Source organism: Rattus norvegicus, chromosome 1, assembly GCF_036323735.1.
Source record: "Rattus norvegicus strain BN/NHsdMcwi chromosome 1, GRCr8, whole genome shotgun sequence".
Lineage (NCBI taxonomy): Eukaryota > Metazoa > Chordata > Mammalia > Rodentia > Muridae > Rattus > Rattus norvegicus.
In genome coordinates this window covers 125,833,844-125,855,978 of record NC_086019.1, presented here as the reverse complement: position 1 = coordinate 125,855,978, position 22,135 = coordinate 125,833,844, and the positions used below count along the sequence as shown (strand labels likewise).

Here is a 22,135-nt window from a genome sequence, read left to right as displayed (position 1 = left end):
TCTGCTCCTGAGATTCTCTCTTCCATCTCTTGTATTCTGTTGGTGAAGTTGTATCTACAGCTCCTTGTCTTTTCTTTTGATTTTCTATGTCCAAGGTTGTTTCCATGTGTTCTTTCTTGATTGCTTCTATTTCCATTTTTAATTCCTTCAACTGTTTGATTGGGTTTTCCTGGAATTCTTTCAGGGATTTTTGCGATTCCTCTCTGTAGGCTTCTACTTGTTCTCTAAGGGAGTTCTTTATGTCTTTCTTGAAGTCCCCCAGCATCATGATCAAATATGATTTTGAAACTAGGTCTTGCTTTTCTGGTGTGTTTGGATATTCCGTGTTTGCTTTGGTGGGAGAATTGGGCTCTGATGATGCCATGTAGTCTTGGTTTCTGTTGCTTGGGTTCCTGCGCTTGCCTCTCGCCATCAGATTATCTCTAGGGTTACTTTGTTCTGCTATTTCTGACCGTGGCTAGACTGTCCTATAAGCCTGTGTGTCAGGAGTGCTGTAGACCTGTTTTCCTCTTTTTCAGTCAGTTATGGGGACAGAGTGCTCTGCTTTCGGGCGTGCAGTTTTTCCTCTCTACAGGTCTTCAGCTGTTTCTGTGGGCCTGTGTCTTGAGTTCACCAGGCAGGTTTCTTGCAGGGGAAAAGTTGGTCCTACCTGTGGTTCCAAGGCTCAAGTTTGCTCGTGGGGTACTGCCTAAGTCCTCTCCGCGGCGGCAGCAACCGGGAAGATCTGCGCCGCTCTTTCCGGGAGCCTCCGTGCACCAGGGTTCCAGATGACCTTTGGTGTTTTCCTCTGGCATCTGGATGTGCACAGAGTGCAGTCTCTTCTGGTTTCCCAGGCGTGTCCGCCTCTCTGAAGGTTTAGCTCTCCCTCCCACGGGATTTGGGTGCAGAGAACTGTTTATCCGGTCTGTTTCCTTCAGGTTCTGGCGGTGTCTCGGGCGCAGGGGTCCTGCTGCTCCTGGGCCCTCCCCTATGGGAACCCAGAGGCCTTATACAGTTGCCTCTTGGGCCAGGGATGTGGGCAGGGGTGGGCAGTGTTGGTGGTCTCCTCCGCTCTGCAGCCTCAGGAGTGCCCACCTGATCAGGCGGTGAGGTCTCTCTCCCACGGGGTTTGGGAGCAGACAGCTGCTGCGGGCCGGGATCCGCGGGTGTGGGACTTCTGGTAAACACAGGAAGTGCCTGGTCCTAGAGGAATTTTGCCTCTGTGTGTCCTGAGTTCACCAGGCAGGTTTCCCGCAGGGGAAAAGTTGGTCCTACCTGCGGTTCCAAGGCTCAAGCCCGCTCGTGGGGTACTGCCCAAGTCCTCTCCGCGGCGGCAGCAACCGGGAAGATCTGCGCCGCTCTCTCCGGGAGCCTCCGTGCACCAGGGTCCCAGATGGCGCTCGGTGTTCTCCTCTGGCGTCTGGATGTGCACAGAGTGCAGTTTCCTCTGGTTTCCCAGGCGTGTCCGCCTCTCTCAACAGTCTAAATTTCAAACCTCTATGCTCCTTGTCTTCTCTCATTTTCTCATTATTGCTCAGTAGAGACCTAAATGTACCATTTTTACATCTCAGTTGATTTCCCGTATTTATCTTAAGCTTTTTTTACTCATTGCTTCATATATTTCATAAGACTTACTCAACACTGCCTTGATCAGCCACATTTTTCCTAAACCATTTTGTTGACAAGTTCCAGGTTACCTACAGGTTACTTTTGACATTTTTACTTATTCTGATGAAGGCAGATAAAGCTTTCTGAGTTTCAAAATTAAACAAAAAAACAAGTCTTGTTAAGTCAGAAATTTACTATCCCTACTGTCATTAGGGTTAGCAAATATCTAATTTCTATATATTGTATGAATTTAACTTGTCAAAATGAGCCATATTTACTTATGTAAACCTCAAGTTTCCTTTTACTTCAAGTTTCTTAAAAATGAAGAAATATTTTCTGTGCATGTACATGCTGCTGCTGATATTTTTCATGGTTTTCATCCATAGTAGTTTTCATAACTAGATATTTTATGAACACCAGGCTAAATATTAAGAATGCTGTGCATATATGTCACATTTAACATCATGGATTGCATGATGGCATTTTACCTTGTGTATTAAGAACTGTTGGCAATTGTCTTTATATTGAGTTATAAATATTTTGATTTTAGATGAGTTAAAATGTGAGAAAAAGAGAATCTCGAGTTTGGTCCTATGTTGTATCTACAATTCAAATTACCTGTAGTCTAAGGCAGCAGGAGCTTAAATTTAAACAGACCATGTCTCAAATTTTTAAGGGCATTATCTTTAGCCTCTGTGTAATAGATAGTCCTTAATATTGTTTGCAAAATAGTTATAATGGAACTAAGTTTGAAGTGAAATGTATTTGTTAATGTTAATAGTAATAATTTTAATATCTAATAGATGACCAGTTGTTCAAGAATTTTTTCCTGAATAGGTGAAAAGGTTATTAATTCATGTGTTCATTTATTTTTTAAAAGACAGGCTGTAGTTTACCAGTACACTGAGAAAAGGGAACCATCCCTATGTAGTGCTGCTAAAAATCTGTTCCTCCACTTGTGGTTCCTCTGTCATTTCTTCAATAGTCACTCACCTAGTAAATCCAGTTATCATTGTTGCAAAAGTTCTTATTCATGCATCCTAATTTGTCAGAAGGGAAGTACCTCTTTTAATTCTCATTTCATGGACAAGGTGATTACAACACAAAAAGCCTGGGGAATGGTTGATTGATAATTGGTCTTAGAGCAGGATGAGAATTCAACAGGAGTTTGATCCAATGGCTATATTTCTGCTGTTCAAATAGGATGTTCTTGGCTCTTTAGATCAATGATAAGAGTACTTATCTAGGCTGCAACAGCTATGGGTTTTATTCAAACTGCCATAAAATTTCTGAATGGTAGAATGGTCTAATATAGTAAATTATAAGAGCAAATAAATATAATTTAGAATAAAATTAAATATTTAAGGTTAATGGTCAGAAGACTTAAATATCCTGTAATATTTGCAAATACATGAGTGACTGTGCATGCTGACATAGTGCCCTACAGTGCAGTTTCATTAAATTGTGTCTCATTCCCACAGAACTGCACTGCACTTCGCATGTTTTTATGGTCATCTGCATCTGGTTCAGTTCTTATTATATAATGACTGCATGATAAATGCCCTTGATGATCAAAAGGCCACACCACTAATGAAGGTAGTTCAAAGTTTTCAATTTCAAGAATGAATTTAATCTAAATGGTTAGAGTAAAAGGAACATTAGTATCACTTCAATATAAATCATGAAGAAAACCGGGGGAAGTTCATGTTGAATTCTTTGAATTGACAATATTTTTCCTAGGCTGTACAAAGCTGGGAGACAAAGATTGCTTCTGTCCTCCTTGATAATGGAGCAAATCCCAATTGTAAAGATTCCAATGGAGAAACAGCACTACATCAGGCAGTATATGTTGACAGTCCAGATATTGCTGCCAGTCTCCTTGAATATGGTGCAGACATTGAAGAAACTACAAAGGTACTGATTTTGCAAATTGAATCCCAATATTGGAAAGATAAGTGTTTTAAAAATGTCATTTGTAGGGCCAATTTTCCAAGTTTAGAAGTTCAAGTCTTCTCTTTTTATTGGTTATTTTATTGATTTACATTTCAAATGTTGTTCCCTCTCACAGTATCCCCTGCACAAATACCCCAACCAATCCCTCTCCACTTTGCCTCTAAGAGAGTTCTTCTCTACCCACCCATCCTCTCCCGCTTCACTCCTCTACCATCCCCCTCCACAGGACTTTTACAGGACCAAAGGCCTCCCTTCCATTGATGCCAGATAAGGCAATTCCTGCTACATATGTAGCTGGAGCCATGGAGCATCCATGTATATTCTTTGGTTGGTGGTGTAGTTCCTGGGGAGATTAGTTAGTTGATATTGTTGTTCTTTATACGGAGTTGCAATTCCCTTAAGCCCCTTTCTCCAACTCTTTCATTAGGGTCCCTGGGCTCAGTCCAAGGGTTGACTGTGAATATTTGCATCTGTATTAGTCAGGTGCTAGCTCAGCCTCTCACGGGACCTCTAACATAGGCTCCTGTCAGAAAGCACTTCTTGGCATCAGCTATAGTGTCAGGGTTTGGTGTTTGCAGATGGGATGGATCCCTAGATGAAACAGTCTTTGTATGGACTTTCCTTCAGTCTCTGTTCCAGTATTTTGTCCCTGTGCTTACTTTAGACAAGAACAATTCTGGGTTAAAAGTTTTGAGATGGGTTGATGGCCCCATCCCCCAACTGGGGGTCATGTCTATCTACTGGAGGTGATCTCTACAAGTTCCATCTTCTCTTAATTGGGTATTTTGGCTAATGTCATCCCGTTTGTTGTGTCCTGGGGACTTCTTGCTTTCCTGGTGTCTGGTTCTTTCTAGTGGCTCCCCCCAGATCCTCAACCCCGACTGCTACATATTTCTTTTCATTTTCTTGGCCCTCTGGACTTCTCGCCTGTCTCTTTCCATACTTTATCCCGTCCCCCTCCCCTCCTCCTCTTTCCCAGGACCCCCCACTTCCTCTACTTCCTGTAATTATTTTATTCCTCCTTGTAAGTAGGATAGAAGAACCCACTTTGATCTTCCTTCTTGATAAACTTCATATGGTCTGTTCATTGTATCATCAGTTTTCTGAGCTTTTGAGCTAATATCCACTTATCAGTGAGTACATACCATGTGTACCATGTGTGTCTTTTTGTGTCTGGGTTATCTCACTCAGGATGGTATTTTCTAGACCCATCGATTTGTCTACAAATTTCATGAAGTTCTTGTTTGTAATAGCTCTTGACTGAAATTTGAAATAACTTGATTGATATTTATTTAAATATTGATACTGCTTTTTTAGTTTTTAGTTTTTTAGTTTTTAACCCACTGAGCTCTACTTGTGCAGTCCATAATTCTTGGGTATATGGCCATAAGTGGAGTTTAGTCAGCTGATAAAGGACACACCATTTATTTATTTTTTGTTCGTTCATTCATTCATTCATTCATTCATTCATTCACTTTATATCACTATTAAATCCACCCTCTCCTCCCAGTTCCCTTATTCACATAACTACACCCCTTTCTCCTCTATAAAGGGGAAGGCCACTCGATAACAGCACACCATGGCAAATCAAGTCACTTCATGGTTAGGTATATCCTCTCCACTGAGACCAAACGAGAAGGTGCAGTTATGGGAACAGGATCCATGGGCAGGCCACAGTCAGGGACAGACTCTGCTCCAGTTGTTGGGGAATCTGCATTAAAAACCAAGCTGAACATCTGCTACATAGATACAGCGAACCTAGGTCCAACCTCTGTGTGCAATTTTGTTGGTGGCTCTTTTTCTGTCCTAATCATCTCTGGGTCCCTCAGTTCTTCCCCCAACTTTACAACAAGATGTCCAGAACTCCATGAATTGTTTGGCTGTGGTTTTCTGCCTCTGTTTCAATCTGCTGTTGGGTGGAGCCTCTCAGAGGACAGTTATGCTAGACTACTGTCTGCAAGCATAACAGAGTATCATTAAGAGTTGTAGAGATTGGTTCTTGCCTCCCATGGGATGGGGCTCAAATTGGCCAGTCATTGGTTGGCCACTCCCTCAGTCTCTGTTCCATTTTTGTCCCTGTGCTGTTGCAGTAAATATTAAATAAAACTTGCAAAACCTTTTATCCCACACTAGCACCATCACCCGTGGCACCTCATGGCACTGTGGAGTATCCTTATCTCAGTGGCTCCACCCTGTCCCCAAGTAATATCTGACCAGGGCAGTCTGCAAGCCATTCCAACATGGCACCTGGCCATGTTGCTTTCACTCACAGTTCTCTTGTGAGTTGTTACCACACCAGGCATATACATCCCAGTTCCTGTCCGGCATGATGCATCCCACCACTGCCACCACACCTTCTCTTGAACTCAATTAAGTTGTCACATGAAAGAACATACCTCTGATTCAATTGATAAGCTATAACTTGCCCATCAGACAGCCTAAAATCTTGTACACACCAATCACTTAAAAATATAACAACTGTATTTATGCACGGAGAAGAATCTTAACATCTGCTGCCATGCTCTCCCAGCTCCTTCTCCTTGTTCTGGCTCCTTCTCTTTCTAAAACTTTGTTCCCACCCATCCTTCCTTCTCATCCAATGACAGGCCTTGTTCTATCCTGTACATTCCCGCATAAAGATATCAATCAACATACACATCACCCTTTCTGTCTAATTAAAAAAAAACAACCTTTTTTCTCAAATGTAAGCTATTATCATTTGTAATTTATAAAGTATAAAATATATGTAACGCCAAGTCCAAAACTTTATCAGTTAAACAGAACATTTAGTTATATATTCTAGCTTAAGAAAGGCTTAAAATCCATGTAATGTCTTGCTAGCTTGTATACTATGTGGTAAAGATCCAATTAAATATGTATTCTCAAAGTTAAATAGCCTGGTTAGGCTATAAGACTATAACTAGTTTCAACCCTGTCAGAAATCTGAGAATGATCTATATTATCTGAAAATAGAGGAAGCCTAACACAGCTTCCCAATGTGAGACAGGTTGAAGAGACAATTTTCTAATTGCCTAATTCCCTGTTAGCAGCATATGAGAGCAAGTCTTCAGCCTTCTGGCCTAGGATCATCTGACAGACATAAAATGCAGAATTATGAAGGACTGATCATTCTGGCTCAGGAGAAATTATCAGTCAATTATTCTGCAAAGTGTCCTTTTCTGGATAGTATTTTGTCTGTAGATGGAACAGGAAATTTCTGCCCAGTGGCTATGTAGGCATAAAATCTCACCTCACCTGGGGGTATAGATGTTCAATATCTTCCTTGAATCCACCAAAGCTGAACTGTTAGGAGTAGACATGACTGAACAAATGATAAATTACAATAAGTGTCACATTTTGTGGATTTCTGATGTTTTTGAAAACCAGGTAACTATGCAGGTAGTCTGGACTGTTCTGTTGTCTGTTAATTATCTTAATAAAATTCCTTGAAAGCACTCTAACAATAAACTTAGAGTCATGAATTTGATATCTGGCCATTAACTCACATGTTTAATGATCTCAGACTACATTTTTAATAGCAATAAAGAACAGGGTATGAGCCTTTTATAGTTAAATGTGTTGTATAGGAACAGTGCCTATATATGAGGGTAGCAATATTAATTTTAAATTGATAAGAAATTCAGTTCCCAAATCCCATTGGGGAGAGAGCTAAACTCTCAGAAGTGCAGACAATCCTGAGAGTTCAGGGAAGAACATCACTTCTGCTCACATTCCTGGCCCAAGAAGAACCTGCCTAGAGTCCACTAGACACAGGAACCTAGGAGCAGTCAGTGAGAGGGTCCTTCCCATCTCTGCCTACACTAAGGGCTGAAAGCCAGTCTCCAGGAAACTGACACAAAGGCTTACAGGAGGGTCAAGCCACTATCAGAGACACAAGACCAGGTAACACCACAGACAACCAGATAGTGAGGGGCAAGCTCAGGAAACTAAGCAACAGAAACAAAGACTGCATGACATCATCAGAGCTCAGTTCTCCCAACAAAGCAAATAATGGATATCCCAACACACCGGAAAAGCAAGATTTAGATTTAAAATAATATCTCATAAAGATAGAAGAGTAAATTAAGAAGGACATAAATAACTCCCTTAAAGAAATACAGGAGAACACAGGCAAACAAGTAGAAGCCTTTAAAGAGGAAATACAAAATCCCTGAAAAAATTACAGGAAAACACAAACAAATACATGAAGGAGTGAAACAAAACCACCAAAGATATAAAAATGGAAATAGAAACAATAAAGAAATCGCAAAGGGAGACAACACTGGAGATAGAAAACCCAGGAAAGAGATCAGGAGTCATAGATGCAAGCATCAACAAGAGAATACAAGAAATAGAAGAAAGAATCTCAGGGGCAGAAGATATCATAGAAAACATTGACACAACCATCAAAGAAAATGTAAAATGCAAAAATCTCCTAACTCCCAAATCCAGGAAATCCAGGACACAATGAGAAGGTCACACCTAAGGATAACAGGTATAGAAGAGAGCAGAGACTCCAACTTAAATGGCCGGTACATATCTTCAAAAAAAAAAAAAAAAAAAAGAAAACTTCCCTAACCTAAACAAAGAGATGCCCATAAACATACCAGAAGCCTACATAACTTCAAATAGATTGGACCAGAAAAGAAATTCTTCCTGTCAAATAATAGTCAAAACACCAAATGCCCAAAACAAAGAAAGTATATTATAAACAGTAAGGGATAAAGGTCAAGCAATATATAAAGGGAGATGTATCAGAATTACACCAGACTTCTCACCAGAGAATATGAAAGCCAGAAGATCCTGGGTAGATGTCATACAGACCCTAAGAGAGCACAAGTACCAACCCAGGCTACTATGTCCAGAAAAACTCTCAATTAACATAGATGGAGAAACCAAGATATTCCATGAACAAATCAAATTTACATGACATCTTTCCACAAATCCAGCCCTACAAAGGATAATAGATGGAAAACTCTAACACAAGGAGGGAAACTATACACTAAAAATTGCAAGAAAATAATCTTGCAATGAACTCAAAAGAACAGAGTCACACAAACATAATTCTACCTCTAACAAGAAATATAAGAAAAAACAACAATCACCATACCTTAATAGCTCTTAACATCAATGGATTCAATTTCCCAATAAAAAGACATAGACTAACAGACTGGATATGCAAAGAGGATCCAGCATTTTGCTGCATACAAGCAACACACCTCAGTGAAAAAGACAGACACTACATCAGAGTAAAAGGCTGGATAAAAATTTCCCAAAAAAATGGTCCCAAAAAGCAAGGTGGAGTAGCCATTCTAATTTCCAATAAAATTGACTTTCAAACAAAAGTTATCAAAAAAGATAAGGAAGGACACTTATATAATTAAAGAAAAAATCCACCAACAGGAACTCTCAGTTCTGACTATCTGTGCTCCACATGCAAGGGCAACTACGTTCATAAAAGAAACCTCACTAAAGCTCAAAGCACATGTTTTATCTCACAAATAATAATGGGGGACTTCAACATCCCACTCCCATCAATGGATAGATCATGGAAACTGAAACAAAACAGAGACATAGAGAAACTAAAAGAATGATTTAACAAACATTTATAGAACATTTCATCCTAAAACAAAAGAATATATCTTCTCGGCACCTCATGGTTCCATCTCCAAAATATTGATCACAAAACAGGACTCAACAGATACAAGATTGAAATAATCCTATGTATCCTATTAGATCACCATGGACTAAGGCTGGTCTTCAATAACAACACAGAAACTACAGAAAGCCCACATAAACACAGAAGCTTAGCAGCACTCTACTCAAGGATAACTAGGTAAAGGAAGAAATAAAGAAATTAAAAACTTTTTAGAATTTAATGAAAATGAAGGCACAACATATCCAAACTAATGGGGCGTAAATAAAGCAGTGCTAAGAGGAATACTCATAGCTCTGAGTGTCTCCAAAAAGAAAGTTGAGAGAGCATAGATTAGCAGCTTGACAGCACACCTAAAAGCTCTAGAACAAAAAGAAACAAATATACCCAAGAGGAGTAGATGGCAGGAAATAATCAAACTCAGAGCTGAAATCAATCAAATAGAAACAAAAAAGAACTATACAATGAATCAACAAAACCAGGAGCTGGTTCTTTCAGAAAATTTCCAAGATAGACAAACCATTAGCCAGACTAACCAGTGGGCACACAGAGAGTATTCAAATTAACAAAATCAGAAATGAAAAGCTTGACATAACAACAGAAACTGAGGAAATTAAAAAAATCATCAGATCCTACAAAAGCCTGTACTAGTCAAAACTGGAAAATGTGGATGAAATGGACAATTTTCTAAACAGACACTAGGTAGTCAAGTTAAATCAGGATCAGGTAAACAATCTAAACCATCCCATAACTTCTAAAGAAATAGAAGCAGTTATTAAAAGACTCCCAACAAAAAAACCCAAAAATACCAAAACAAACAAACAAACAAACAAAACCCCAAAACCAGGACCAGATAGATTTAGTGGAGTATTCTATCAAACCTTCATAGAAGACCTAATTCTAAAACTGTTCAAATTATTTCACAAAATAGGAACAGAAGGAACACTGCCCAATTCCTTCTATGAAGCCACAATTAAGCTTATACCTAAGCCACACAAAAACCCAACAAAGAAAGAGAACTTCAGAGCAATTTCCCTTATGAATATTGATGCAAAAATACTCAGTAAATTTCTTCAAACCAAATCCAAGAACACTTCAAAACGATCATCCATCATAATCAAGTAGGCTTCATCCCAGGGATGTAGGGATTGTTTAATATATGGAAATCCATTAATTGAATCCAGTATATAAACAAGATTATGATCATCTCATTAGATGCGGAGAAAGCATTTGACAAAATTCAGCACCCCTTCATGTTAAAAGACTTGAAAAGATCAGGAATTCAAGGCCCAGTAGCCAACATCGAACTAAATGGGCCAAAACTTGAAGCAATCCCACTAAAATAAGGGACCAGATAAGGCTGCCCACTCTCTCCCTACTTATTTAATATAGTACTTGAAGTCCTAGCCAGAGCCATCAGACAAGAAAAGGAGGCCAAAGGGATGCAAATTGGAAAGGAAGAACTCAAAATATCACTGTTTGCAGATGGTATGATAGTATACTTACTGGACCCCAAAAGTTCCACCAGAGGAATACTGAGTCTGATAAACAGCTTCAGAAAAGTGGTTGAATATAACATTATCTCAATCAAATCCATAACCTTTCTCTCCTGAAGGGATAAACAGGCTGATATAGAAATTAGGAAAATGACAGCCTTCACAATAGTCACAAATAACATAAAATACTTTGGTGTGACTCTAACCAAGGAAGTGAAAGATTTGTCTAACAAGAACTTCATGTCTCTGAAGAAATTGAAGCAAGTCTCAGAAAATGGAAATATCTCCATTGCTCATGGATTAGCAGGATTAATACAGTAAACTTGGCCATTGTTCCAAAAGTAATCTACAGATTCAATGCAATCCCCATCAAAATTCCAACTCAATTCTTCGTAGAGTTAGAAAGAGCAATTTCAAAATTCATTTGAAATAAAAGAACTTCTGAGGGAATTATCATTCCTGATCTCAAGCAATTACAGAGTAGTGGTAATAAAAACTGTGTGGTATTGGTACAGAGACAGGCAGGTAGTTCAATGGAATAGAATTGAAGACCCAAAAAATAAATCCACACACCTATGGTCACTTGATGCTAGACAAAAGAGCTAAAACCATCCAGTAGAAAAAAGATAGCATTTTCAACAACTTGTGCTGGTTCAATTGGACATCAGCATGTAGAAGAATGCAAATTGATTCATTTGTTTCACCATGTACAAAGTTCAAATCCCTGTGGATCAAGCACCTCCACATAAAACCAGATACACTCAACCTAATAGAACAAAAAGTGGGGAAGAGCCTAGAAAATATGGGTACTGGAGAAAATTTCCTGAAAAGAACACCAATGGCTTATGATCTAAGATCAAGAATAGACAAATGGGACCTCATAAACTTTCAAAGCTTCTATATAGCAAAGAATATTGTCATTAGGACCAAAGAGCAACTAACAGATTTGGAAAAGATCTTCACCAGTTCTACATACAATAAAGGGCTGATATCCAATATATGCAAAGTACTCAAGAAGTTAGTCTCCAACGAATCAAATTAACCTATTAAAATTGGGGAATAGAGCTAAACAATTTTCTACTGAAGAATACGGAATGGCCAAGAAGCACCTAAAGAAATGTTCAATATCCTTAGTCATCACAGAAATGCAAATCAAAACAACCCTGAGATTCCACCTCACACCAATCAGAGTGGCTAAGGTGAAAAACTCAGATGACAACAGATGCTGGCAAGGATGTGGAGAAAGAGGAACATTCCTCCATTATTGTTGGAATTGCAAGCTGGTACAACCACTCTGGAAACCAGTGTGTAGTTTCCTCAGAAAATTGGACAGAGTACTACCTCAGGACTTGACTATACCTCTCCTGGGCATATACCCAAAAGATGCTCCAACATATAAAAAGGATATATGCTTTACTATGTTCATAGCAGCCATATTCATAATAGACTGAAGCTGGAAAGAACCCAGGTGTTCCCCCCCATCTACCCCCCGCCTTATAACCCCCCCTGACATTCCCCTGCACTGTCGGTCCAACCTTGGCAGAACCAAGGACTTCCCCTTTCACTGGTGCCCCAACAAGTCTATTCTCTGCTACATATGCAGTTAGAGCCCAGGGTCAGTCCATGTATAGCCTCTGGGTAGTGGTTTAGTTCCTGGAACTCTGGTTCGTTGGCATTGTTGTTGTTCTGTGGTTGCAAACCCCTTCAACTTGTTCAATCCTTTCTCTAATTCCCCCAAACGGGATCCTGTTTTCAGTTCAGTGGTTTGCTAGTAATGTTCACCTCTGTATTTGACATGCTCTGGTTGTTTCTCTTAGGAGAGATCTGTATCCTGTTCCTGCTAGCAGTGCAGAGAAGAATCTTAACACCTTCTACCATGTTCTCCCAGCTCCTTCTCTTTGCTCCTACTCCTTCTCCTCTTCCTAAACCTTTGTTCCTATCCATCCTTCCTTCCCCAGGCCTCTTTCTATCCTTTAACCTGCCTTCCTGCATAAAGATATCAACCTACACTGTGCTTCTTATTGGCAGGACAAATTTTGGCTCCAGGGTTTTGTGGGTGGGTTGATCTCTGGTCTGTATCTTTCCACTGGGAGCTCTGCTTGCTACAGGAGGTGTTAGGGTTCATACATTTAAACAAACAAAAACAAAAACAGAAACAAATTGGAGGGTGGAACTGCCAGAAGCCTAGGCAGGCTCACAGATAGAGTGAGTGTAAGAGTTGCCTTCACAACTGCTGCTGCCACTGCCTCCTCTGCCACTGAGCAGAGATAGTGAGGTGGGGCACCTGGCCTGCCATGGAGCCTGACTGGGTGATTGAAGACAAGACCATCAAGCTTATGTTACTAAAGTGCATGTTTGGGATTTTGTTAAAGGAAGCTGGATACAGTAAACAGAAAGAATCTTAGAAGATGCTTGACTGCTATTGACTGAGCATTTTCTCAGACTAGTCTAAAAGGAATTCCCCACTTATTAAGTGGTGGATCTGCAGTGCAAAATACTTTCCAGATAAGTAGTGGAATGTCATCTGTGATTGTCTCTAGAAAGGTCATTGGAGGGGAACTACCAGAAAAAAAAATGACTTGTTCATTAAGTACTTAAATCAGTGGTCTGAATCAGATCAGGTAGAATTTCTGAAGCATCTTATCTCACAATCTATTATCAGCATAGCCATATTAACTCTTAACTGAAGCCCATGTTGTAGCAGGACTTTAATCACTGCTTTGCCAGAGCAAGATTTAGATCACATAACAGAAAACATTATTTCCTACCTGGATGCCAGGTCTCTGTGTGCAGCAGAGCTGCTGTGTAAAGAATAGTAGTGAGTAAGCTCCAAAGGGAATCTTTGGAAGAAGCTGATTGAGAGCATGGTGCGCACAGACACTTTCTGGAAGGACTCTCAGAAGGAAGAGGCTGGGATCAGTACCTCTTTAAAAAATGAACTATAGATGGACCTTCCAGCTCATTTTATAGATCATTATGCCCAAAGGTTATCCAAGGCACAGAAACCATAGAACCCAACTGGCAATGTGGATGACACAACTCGCAGAGGATCCAGTGCCATTCTGAAAATACTAAGGGTGTCTACTCTTTGCAATATGATGATGACAAAATTATCAGTGGCCTCTGAGACAACTCTGTAAAGATCTGAGATAAAAGCAGCTTGGGATGTTTAAAAGTGCTAATGGGACACACAGGATTTGTCCTCTGCCTCCAATATAATGAGCGAGTCATTGTAACTGGTTCTTCAGACTCCACGGTGAGAGCCTGGGATGTGAACACTGGTGAAGTTCTCAACACACTCATCCACCACAAATAAGCTGTACTGCACTTATGCTTAGGCAATGGACTGATAGTCACTTGTTCCAAGGATGGTTCCATCACTGTGTGGGATGTGGTTTCTGCCACTAATACCACTTTACACCGTGTCCTGGTTGGCCACCATGCTGCTGTCAATATAGTAGACTTTGATGATAAGTACATCATGTCTACCTCTGGAGACAGGACCATTAAAGTGTGGAGCATGAGCACCTGTGAGTTTGTCCACACTCTGAATGGGCATAAACAAGGCATCATCTGCCTGCAGTACTGGGACTGGCTTGTTGTTAGTGGATCATCAGATAATACCATCCGGTTATGGGATTTTGAATTGGCACCTGCCTAAGAGTCCTAGAGGGGCATGAAGAACTGTTCCGGTGCATCCATTTTGATAACAAGAGGATTGTCAGTGGCACTTATGATGGGAAGATTAAAGCCTGGGACTTGCAGGCTGCTGTTGACCCTCAGGCCCCAGCAAGCACATTGTGTCTGCGCACCTTGGTGGAACATTCTGGACATATGTTTTGGCTGCAGCTTGATGAATTTCAGATCAGCATCAGCTCCCATTATAACACTATTTTTATTTGTGATTTTTTAAATGTGCCTCCCAGTGCCCGAAATGAGTCATTTTCCCTCCTGAATCTACACCTATATCTCCAGATAGCAGCCTGCCCTTTCTGTGTTTCCTGGTCTTGAACTCCTGGCTCCATGGCTATCACATGCCTAAGGGAGTTTGTTCACAGCTGAGTTTTGGTGCTGAACTTGGTTCCAGATGCTGTGTAGACACCAAACAACTCTACCCCTCAAGCCCCAACATTTCTCACTGCACCCCAGCTTTACTTGGAGAAGGACTCCTTAGCTCACCACTGCAAGTCAAGCAGCCGCTCATGCCCGTCTCTTCAGTGAAGACCCCAGCACTTCTGATACACATGTTCCCAAGAAGGACACACAGCAAAGGCCTTCAGGAGAAGCCCTGCTTCTAATTTATGCTTTCGCTTTGTGCCTTGGTTTGGTACTAAAAGCAGCCTTGTGTTCTTGGTGAAGTACTGGCTGTCAAAGACTACGCAGAGTCTTCAGGGCTTTTCTCTCCAGCATCAACTTCTCCTTAGTCAGTCAGTCACAGTCACTGTTGCTCTGAAAACATGCATAGGAATGTGTCAGACAATGGAGAGATCTGGATTATTTTAGTATTTTTGGATTACACTCCCTTTCTGTTTGTTTCATTTAATTTAATGAAAAATCAGGTTATATTACCTCTGCACAGGTAGTATAACTATTTTCTTTTTTTTTTATTAACTTGAGTATTTCTTATATACATTTCGAGTGTTATTCCCTTTCCCGGTTTCCGGGCAAACATCCCCCTCACCCTCCCCTTCCTTATGGGTGTTCCCTTCCCAACCCTCCCCCCATTGCCGCCCTCCCCCCATAGACTAGTTCACTGGGGGTTCAGTCTTAGCAGGACCCAGGGCTTCCCCTTCCACTGGTACTCTTACTAGGATATTCATTGCTACCTATGGGGTCAGAGTCCAGGGTCAGTCCATGTATAGTCTTTAGGTAGTGGCTTAGTCCCTGGAAGCTCTGGTTGCTTGGCATTGTTGTACTTTTGGGGTCTCGAGCCCCTTCAAGCTCTTCCAGTTCTTTCTCTGATTCCTTCAATAGGGGACCTATTCTCAGTTCAGTGGTTTGCTGCTGGCATTCGCCTCTATATTTGCTGTATTCTGGCTGTGTCTCTCAGGAGCGATCTACATCCGGCTCCTGTCGGTCTGCACTTCTTTGCTTCATCCATCTTGTCTAATTGGGTGGCTGTATATGTATGGGCCACATGTGGGGCAGGCTCTGAATGGGTGTTCCTTCAGTCTCTGTTTTAATCTTTGCCTCTCTCTTCCCTGCCAAGGGTATTCTTTTTCCTCATTTAAAGAAGGAGTGAAGCATTCACATTTTGATCATCCGTCTTGAGTTTCGTTTGTTCTAGGGATCTAGGGTAATTCAAGCATTTGGGCTAATAGCCACTTATCAATGAGTGCATACCATGTATGTCTTTCTGTGATTGGGTTAGCTCACTCAGGATGATATTTTCCAGTTCCAACCATTTGCCTACGAATTTCATAAACTCGTTGTTTTTGATAGCTGAGTAATATTCCATTGTGTAGATGTACCACATTTTCTGTATCCATTCCTCTGTTGAAGGGCATCTGGGTTCTTTCCAGTTTCTGGCTATTATAAATAAGGCTGTGATGAACATGGTGGAGCACGTGTCTCTTTTATATGTTGAGGCATCTTTTGGGTATATGCCCAAGAGAGGTATAGCTGGATCCTCAGGCAGTTCAATGTCCAATTTTCTGAGGAACCTCCAGACTGATTTCCAGAATGGTTTTACCAGTCTGCAATCCCACCAACAATGGAGGAGTGTTCCTCTTTCTCCACATCCTCGCCAGCATCTGCTGTCACCTGAGTTTTTGATGTTAGCCAATCACACTGGTGTGAGGTGAAATCTCAGGGTTGTTTTGATTTGCATTTCCCTTATGACTAAAGATGTTGAACATTTCTTTAGGTGTTTCTCAGCCATTCGGCATTCCTCAGCTGTGAATTCTTTGTTTAGCTCTGAACCCCATTTTTTAATAGGGTTATTTGTTTCCCTGCGGTCTAACTTCTTGAGTTCTTTGTATATTTTGGATATAAGGCCTCTATCTGTTGTAGGATTGGTAAAGATCTTTTCCCAATCTGTTGGTTGCCGTTTTGTCCTAACCACAGTGTCCTTTGCCTTACAGAAGCTTTGAAGTTTTATGAGATCCCATTTGTCAATTCTTGATCTTAGAGCATAAGCCATTGGTGTTTTGTTCAGGAAATTTTTTCCAGTGCCCATGTGTTCCAGATGCTTCCCTAGTTTTTCTTCTATTAGTTTGAGTGTGTCTGGTTTGATGTGGAGGTCCTTGATCCACTTGGACTTAAGCTTCGTACAGGGTGATAGGCATGGATCGATCTGCATTCTTCTACATGTTGCCCTCCAGTTGAACCAGCACCATTTGCTGAAAATGCTATCTTTTTTCCATTGGATGGTTTTGGCTCCTTTGTCAAAAATCAAGTGACCATAGGTGTGTGGGTTCATTTCTGGGTCTTCAATTCTATTCCATTGGTCTATCTGTCTGTCTCTGTACCAATACCATGCAGTTTTTATCACTATTGCTCTGTAATACTGCTTGAGTTCAGGGATAGTGATTCCCCCTGAAGTCCTTTTATTGTTGAGGATAGCTTTAGCTATCCTGGGTTTTTTGTTATTCCAGATGAATTTGCAAATTGTTCTGTCTAACTCTTTGAAGAATTGGATTGGTATTTTGATGGGGATTGCATTGAATCTGTAGATTGCTTTTGGTAAAATGGCCATTTTTACTATATTAATCCTGCCAATCCATGAGCATGGGAGATCTTTCCATCTTCTGAGGTCTTCTTCAATTTCTTTCCTCAGTGTCTTGAAGTTCTTATTGTACAGATATTTTACTTGCTTGGTTAAAGTCACACCGAGGTACTTTATATTATTTGGGTCTATTATGAAGGGTGTCGTTTCCCTAATTTCTTTCTCGGCTTGTTTCTCTTTTGTATAGAGGAAGGCAACTGATTTATTTGAGTTAATTTTATACCCAGCCACTTTGCTGAAGTTGTTTATCAGCTTTAGTAGTTCTCTGGTGGAACTTTTAGGATCACTTAAATATACTATCATGTCATCTGCAAATAGTGATATTTTGACCTCTTCTTTTCCAATCTGTATCCCTTTGATCTCCTTTTGTTGTCTGATTGCTCTGGCTAGAACTTCAAGAACTATATTGAATAAGTAGGGAGAGAGTGGGCAGCCTTGTCTAGTCCCTGATTTTAGTGGGATTGCTTCAAGTTTCTCTCCATTTAGTTTAATGTTAGCAACTGGTTTGCTGTATATGGCTTTTACTATGTTTAGGTATGGGCCTTGAATTCCTATTCTTTCCAGGACTTTTATCATGAAGGGGTGTTGAATTTTGTCAAATGCTTTCACAGCATCTAATGAAATGATCATGTGGTTCTGTTCTTTCAGTTTGTTTACATAATGGATCACGTTGATGGTTTTCCGTATATTAAACCATCCCTGCATGCCTGGGATGAAGCCTACTTGATCATGGTGGATGATTGTTTTGATGTGCTCTTGAATTCGGTTTGCCAGAATTTTATTGAGTATTTTTGCGTCGATATTCATAAGGGAAATTGGTCTGAAGTTCTCTTTCTTTGTTGTGTCTTTGTGTGGTTTAGGTATAAGAGTAATTGTGGCTTCGTAGAAGGAATTCGGTAGTGCTCCATCTGTTTCAATTTTGTGGAATAGTTTGGATAATATTGGTATGAGGTCTTCTATGAAGGTTTGATAGAATTCTGCACTAAACCCGTCTGGACCTGGGCTCTTTTTGGTTGGGAGACCTTTAATGACTGCTTCTATTTCCTTAGGCGTTATGGGGTTGTTTAACTGGTTTATCTGTTCCTGATTTAACTTCGATACCTGGTATCTGTCTAGGAAATTGTCCATTTCCTGAAGATTTTCAAATTTTGTTGAATATAGGTTTTTATAGTAAGATCTGATGATTTTTTGAATTTCCTCTGAATCTGTAGTTATGTCTCCCTTTTCATTTCTGATTTTTTTAATTTGGACACACTCTCTGTGTCCTCTCGTTAGTCTGGCTAAGGGTTTATCTATCTTGTTGATTTTCTCAAAGAACCAACTTTTGGTTCTGTTGATTCTTTCTATGGCCCTTTTTGTTTCTACTTGGTTGATTTCAGCTCTGAGTTTGATTATTTCCTGCCTTCTACTCCTCCTGGGTGTATTTACTTCTTTTTGTTCTAGAGCTTTTAGGTGTGCTGTCAAGCTGCTGACATATGCTCTTTCCTGTTTCTTTCTGCAGGCACTCAGCGCTATGAGTTTTCCTCTTAGCACAGCTTTCATTGTGTCCCATAAGTTTGAGTATGTTGTATCTTCATTTTCATTAAATTCTAAAAAGTTTTTAATTTCTTTCTTTATTTCTTCCTTGACCAGGTTATCATTGAGTAGAGCATTGTTCAATTTCCACGTATATGTGGGCATTCTTCCCTTATTGTTATTGAAGACCAGTTTTAGGCCGTGGTGGTCCGATAGCACGCATGGGATTATTTCTATCTTTCTGTACCTGTTGAGGCCCGTTTTTTGACCAATTATATGGTCAATTTTGGAGAAAGTACCATGAGGAGCTGAGAAGAAGGTATATCCTTTTGCTTTAGGATAGAATGTTCTATAAATATCCGTTAAGTCCATTTGGCTCATGACTTCTCTTAGTCTGTCTGCATCACTGTTTAATTTCTGTTTCCATGATCTGTCCATTGATGAGAGTGGGGTGTTGAAATCTCCCACTATTATTGTGTGAGGTGCAATGTGTGTTTTGAGCTTTAGTAAGGTTTCTTTTACATATGTAGGTGCCCTTGTATTTGGGGCATAGATATTTAGGATTGAGAGTTCATTTTGGTTGATTTTTCCTTTGATGAATATGAAGTGTCCTTCCTTATCTTTTTTGATGACTTTTAGTTGGAAATTGATTTTATTTGATATTAGAATGGCTACTCCAGCTTGCTTCTTCTGACCATTTGCTTGGAAAGTTGTTTTCCAGCCTTTCACTCTGAGGTAGTGTCTGTCTTTGTCTCTGAGGTGTGTTTCCTGTAGGCAGCAGAATGCAGGGTCCTCGTTGCGTATCCAGTTTGTTAATCTATGTCTTTTTATTGGGGAGTTGAGGCCACTGATATTGAGAGATATTAAGGAATAGTGATTATTGCTTCCCGTTATATTCATATTTGGATGTGAGGTTATGTTTGTGTGCTTTCATTCTCTTTGTTTTGTTGCCAAGACGATTAGTTTCTTGCTTCTTCTAGGGTATAGCTTGCCTCCTTATGTTGGGCTTTACCATTTATTATCCTTTGTAGTGCTGGATTTGTAGAAAGATATTGTGTAAATTTGGTTTTGTCATGGAATATCTTGGTTTCTCCATCAATGTTAATTGAGAGTTTTGCAGGATACAGTAACCGGGGCTGGCATTTGTGTTCTCTTAGGGTCTGTATAACATCAGTCCAGGATCTTCTGGCCTTCATAGTTTCTGGCGAGAAGTCTGGTGTGATTCTGATAGGTCTCCCTTTATATGTTACTTGACCTTTTTCCCTTACTGCTTTTAATATTCTTTCTTTATTTTGTGCGTTTGGTGTTTTGACAATTATGTGACGGGAGGTGTTTCTTTTCTGGTCCAATCTATTTGGAGTTCTATAGGCTTCTTGTATGTCTATGGGTATCTCTTTTTTTAGGTTAGGGAAGTTTTCTTCTATGATTTTGTTGAAGATATTTACTGGTCCTTTGAGCTGGGAGTCTTCACTCTCTTCTATACCTATTATCCTTAGGTTTGATCTTCTCATTGAATCCTGGATTTCCTGTATGTTTTGGACCAGTAGCTTTTTCCGCTTTACATTATCTTTGACAGTTGAGTCAATGATTTCTATGGAATCTTCTGCTCCTGAGATTCTCTCTTCCATCACTTGTATTCTGTTGGTGAAGCTTGTATCTACAGCTCCTTGTCTCTTCTTTTGGTTTTCTATATCCAGGGTTGTTTCCATGTTTTCTTTCTTGATTGCTTCTATTTCCATTTTTAATTCCTTCAACTGTTTGATTGTGTTTTCCTGGAATTCTTTCAGGGATTTTTGCGATTCCTCTCTGTAGGCTTTTACTTGTTTATTAATGTTTTCCTGTGCTTCCCTAAGTGTGTTCATGTCTTTCTTGAAGTCCTCCAGCATCATGATCAAATATGATTTTGAAACTAGATCTTGCTTTTCTGGTGTGTTTGGATATTCCATGTTTGTTTTGGTGGGAGAATTGGGCTCCGATGATGGCATGTAGTCTTGGTTTCTGTTGCTTGGGTTCCTGCGCTTGCCTCTCGCCATCAGATTATCTCTAGTGTTACTTTGTTCTGCTATTTCTGACAGTGGCTAGACTGTCCTATAAGCCTGTGTGTCAGGAGTGCTGTAGACCTGTTTTCCTCTCTTTCAGTCAGTAATGGGGACAGAGTGTTCTGCTTTCGGGTGTGTAGTTTTTCCTCTCTACAGGTCTTCAGCTGTTCCTGTGGGCCTGTGTCTTGAGTTCAGCAGGCAGCTTTCTTGCAGCAGAAATTTGGTCTTACCTGTGGTCCCGAGGCTCAGGTTTGCTCGTGGGGTGCTGCCCAGGGGCTCTCTGCAGCGGCAGCAACCAGGAAGACCTGTGCCGCCCCTTCCGGGAGCTTCAGTGCACCAGGGTTCCAGATGGTCTTTGGCTTTTTCCTCTGGCGTCCGAGATGTGTGTGCAGGGAGCAGTCTCTTCTGGTTTCCCAGGCTTGTCTGCCTCTCTGAAGGTTTAGCTCTCCCTCCCACGGGATTTGGGTGCAGAGAACTGTTTATCCGGTCTGTTTCTTTCAGGTTCCGGTGGTATCTCTGGCAGGGGTCCTGTCGCTCCTGGGCCCTCCCCCACGGGAGCCCAGAGGCCTTATACAGTTTCCTCTTGGGCCAGGGATTTGGGCAGGGGTGAGCAGTGTTGGTGGTCTCTTCTGCTCTGCAGCCTCAGGAGTGCCCACCTGACCAGGCGGTTGGGTCTCTCTCTCACCGGGTCTGGGAGCAGAGAGCTGCTGCGGGCCGGGATCCGCGGGTGTGGGACTTCCGGTAAACACAGAACGTGCCCGGTCCTAGAGAAATTCTGCTTCCGTGTGTCCCAAGCTCACCAGGCAGCTTTCTTGCAGCAGAAAATTTGGTCTTACCTGTGGTCCCGAGGCTCAGGTTCGCTCGTGGGGTGCTGCCCAGGGGCTCTCTGCAGCGGCAGCAACCAGGAAGACCTGTGCCGCCCCTTCTGGGAGCTTCAGTGCACCAGGTTCCAGATGGTCTTTGGCTTTTTCCTCTGGCGTCTGAGATGTGTGTGCAGGGAGCAGTCTCTTCTGGTTTCCCAGGCTTGTCTGCCTCTCTGAAGGTTTAGCTCTCCCTCCCACGGGATTTGGGTGCAGAGAACTGTTTATCCGGTCTGTTTCCTTTAGGGTCCGGCGGTGTCTCTGGCAGGGGTCCTGCCGCTCCTGGGCCCTCCCCCACGGGA

General features: G+C 41.1%; 1 protein-coding gene and 1 pseudogene across 9 annotated transcripts in view; both read left to right on the top strand.

Moving 5' to 3' along the window:
* Positions 1-22,135, top strand: part of Potefam2 (POTE ankyrin domain family member 2) — a 178,727-nt gene that overhangs the window by 3,291 nt on the left and 153,301 nt on the right. For 8 of the 9 annotated variants that reach the window (XR_010060365.1, XR_005494531.2, XR_010060368.1 and 5 more), the window contains exons 2-3: positions 3,069-3,183; positions 3,328-3,501. The exons of the other annotated variant lie outside the window; for it this stretch is intronic. Coding sequence is in view for 4 of the 8 variants with exons in the window: in XM_039094164.2 (XP_038950092.1) it covers positions 3,069-3,183; positions 3,328-3,501 (289 nt within the window). In the remaining 4 variants the exon portion in view is untranslated. The remainder of the gene's footprint in view (positions 1-3,068; positions 3,184-3,327; positions 3,502-22,135) is intronic. 9 annotated transcript variants of the gene reach the window in all.
* On the top strand, positions 3,515-21,753 carry Fbxw11-ps1 (F-box and WD repeat domain containing 11, pseudogene 1; annotated as a pseudogene).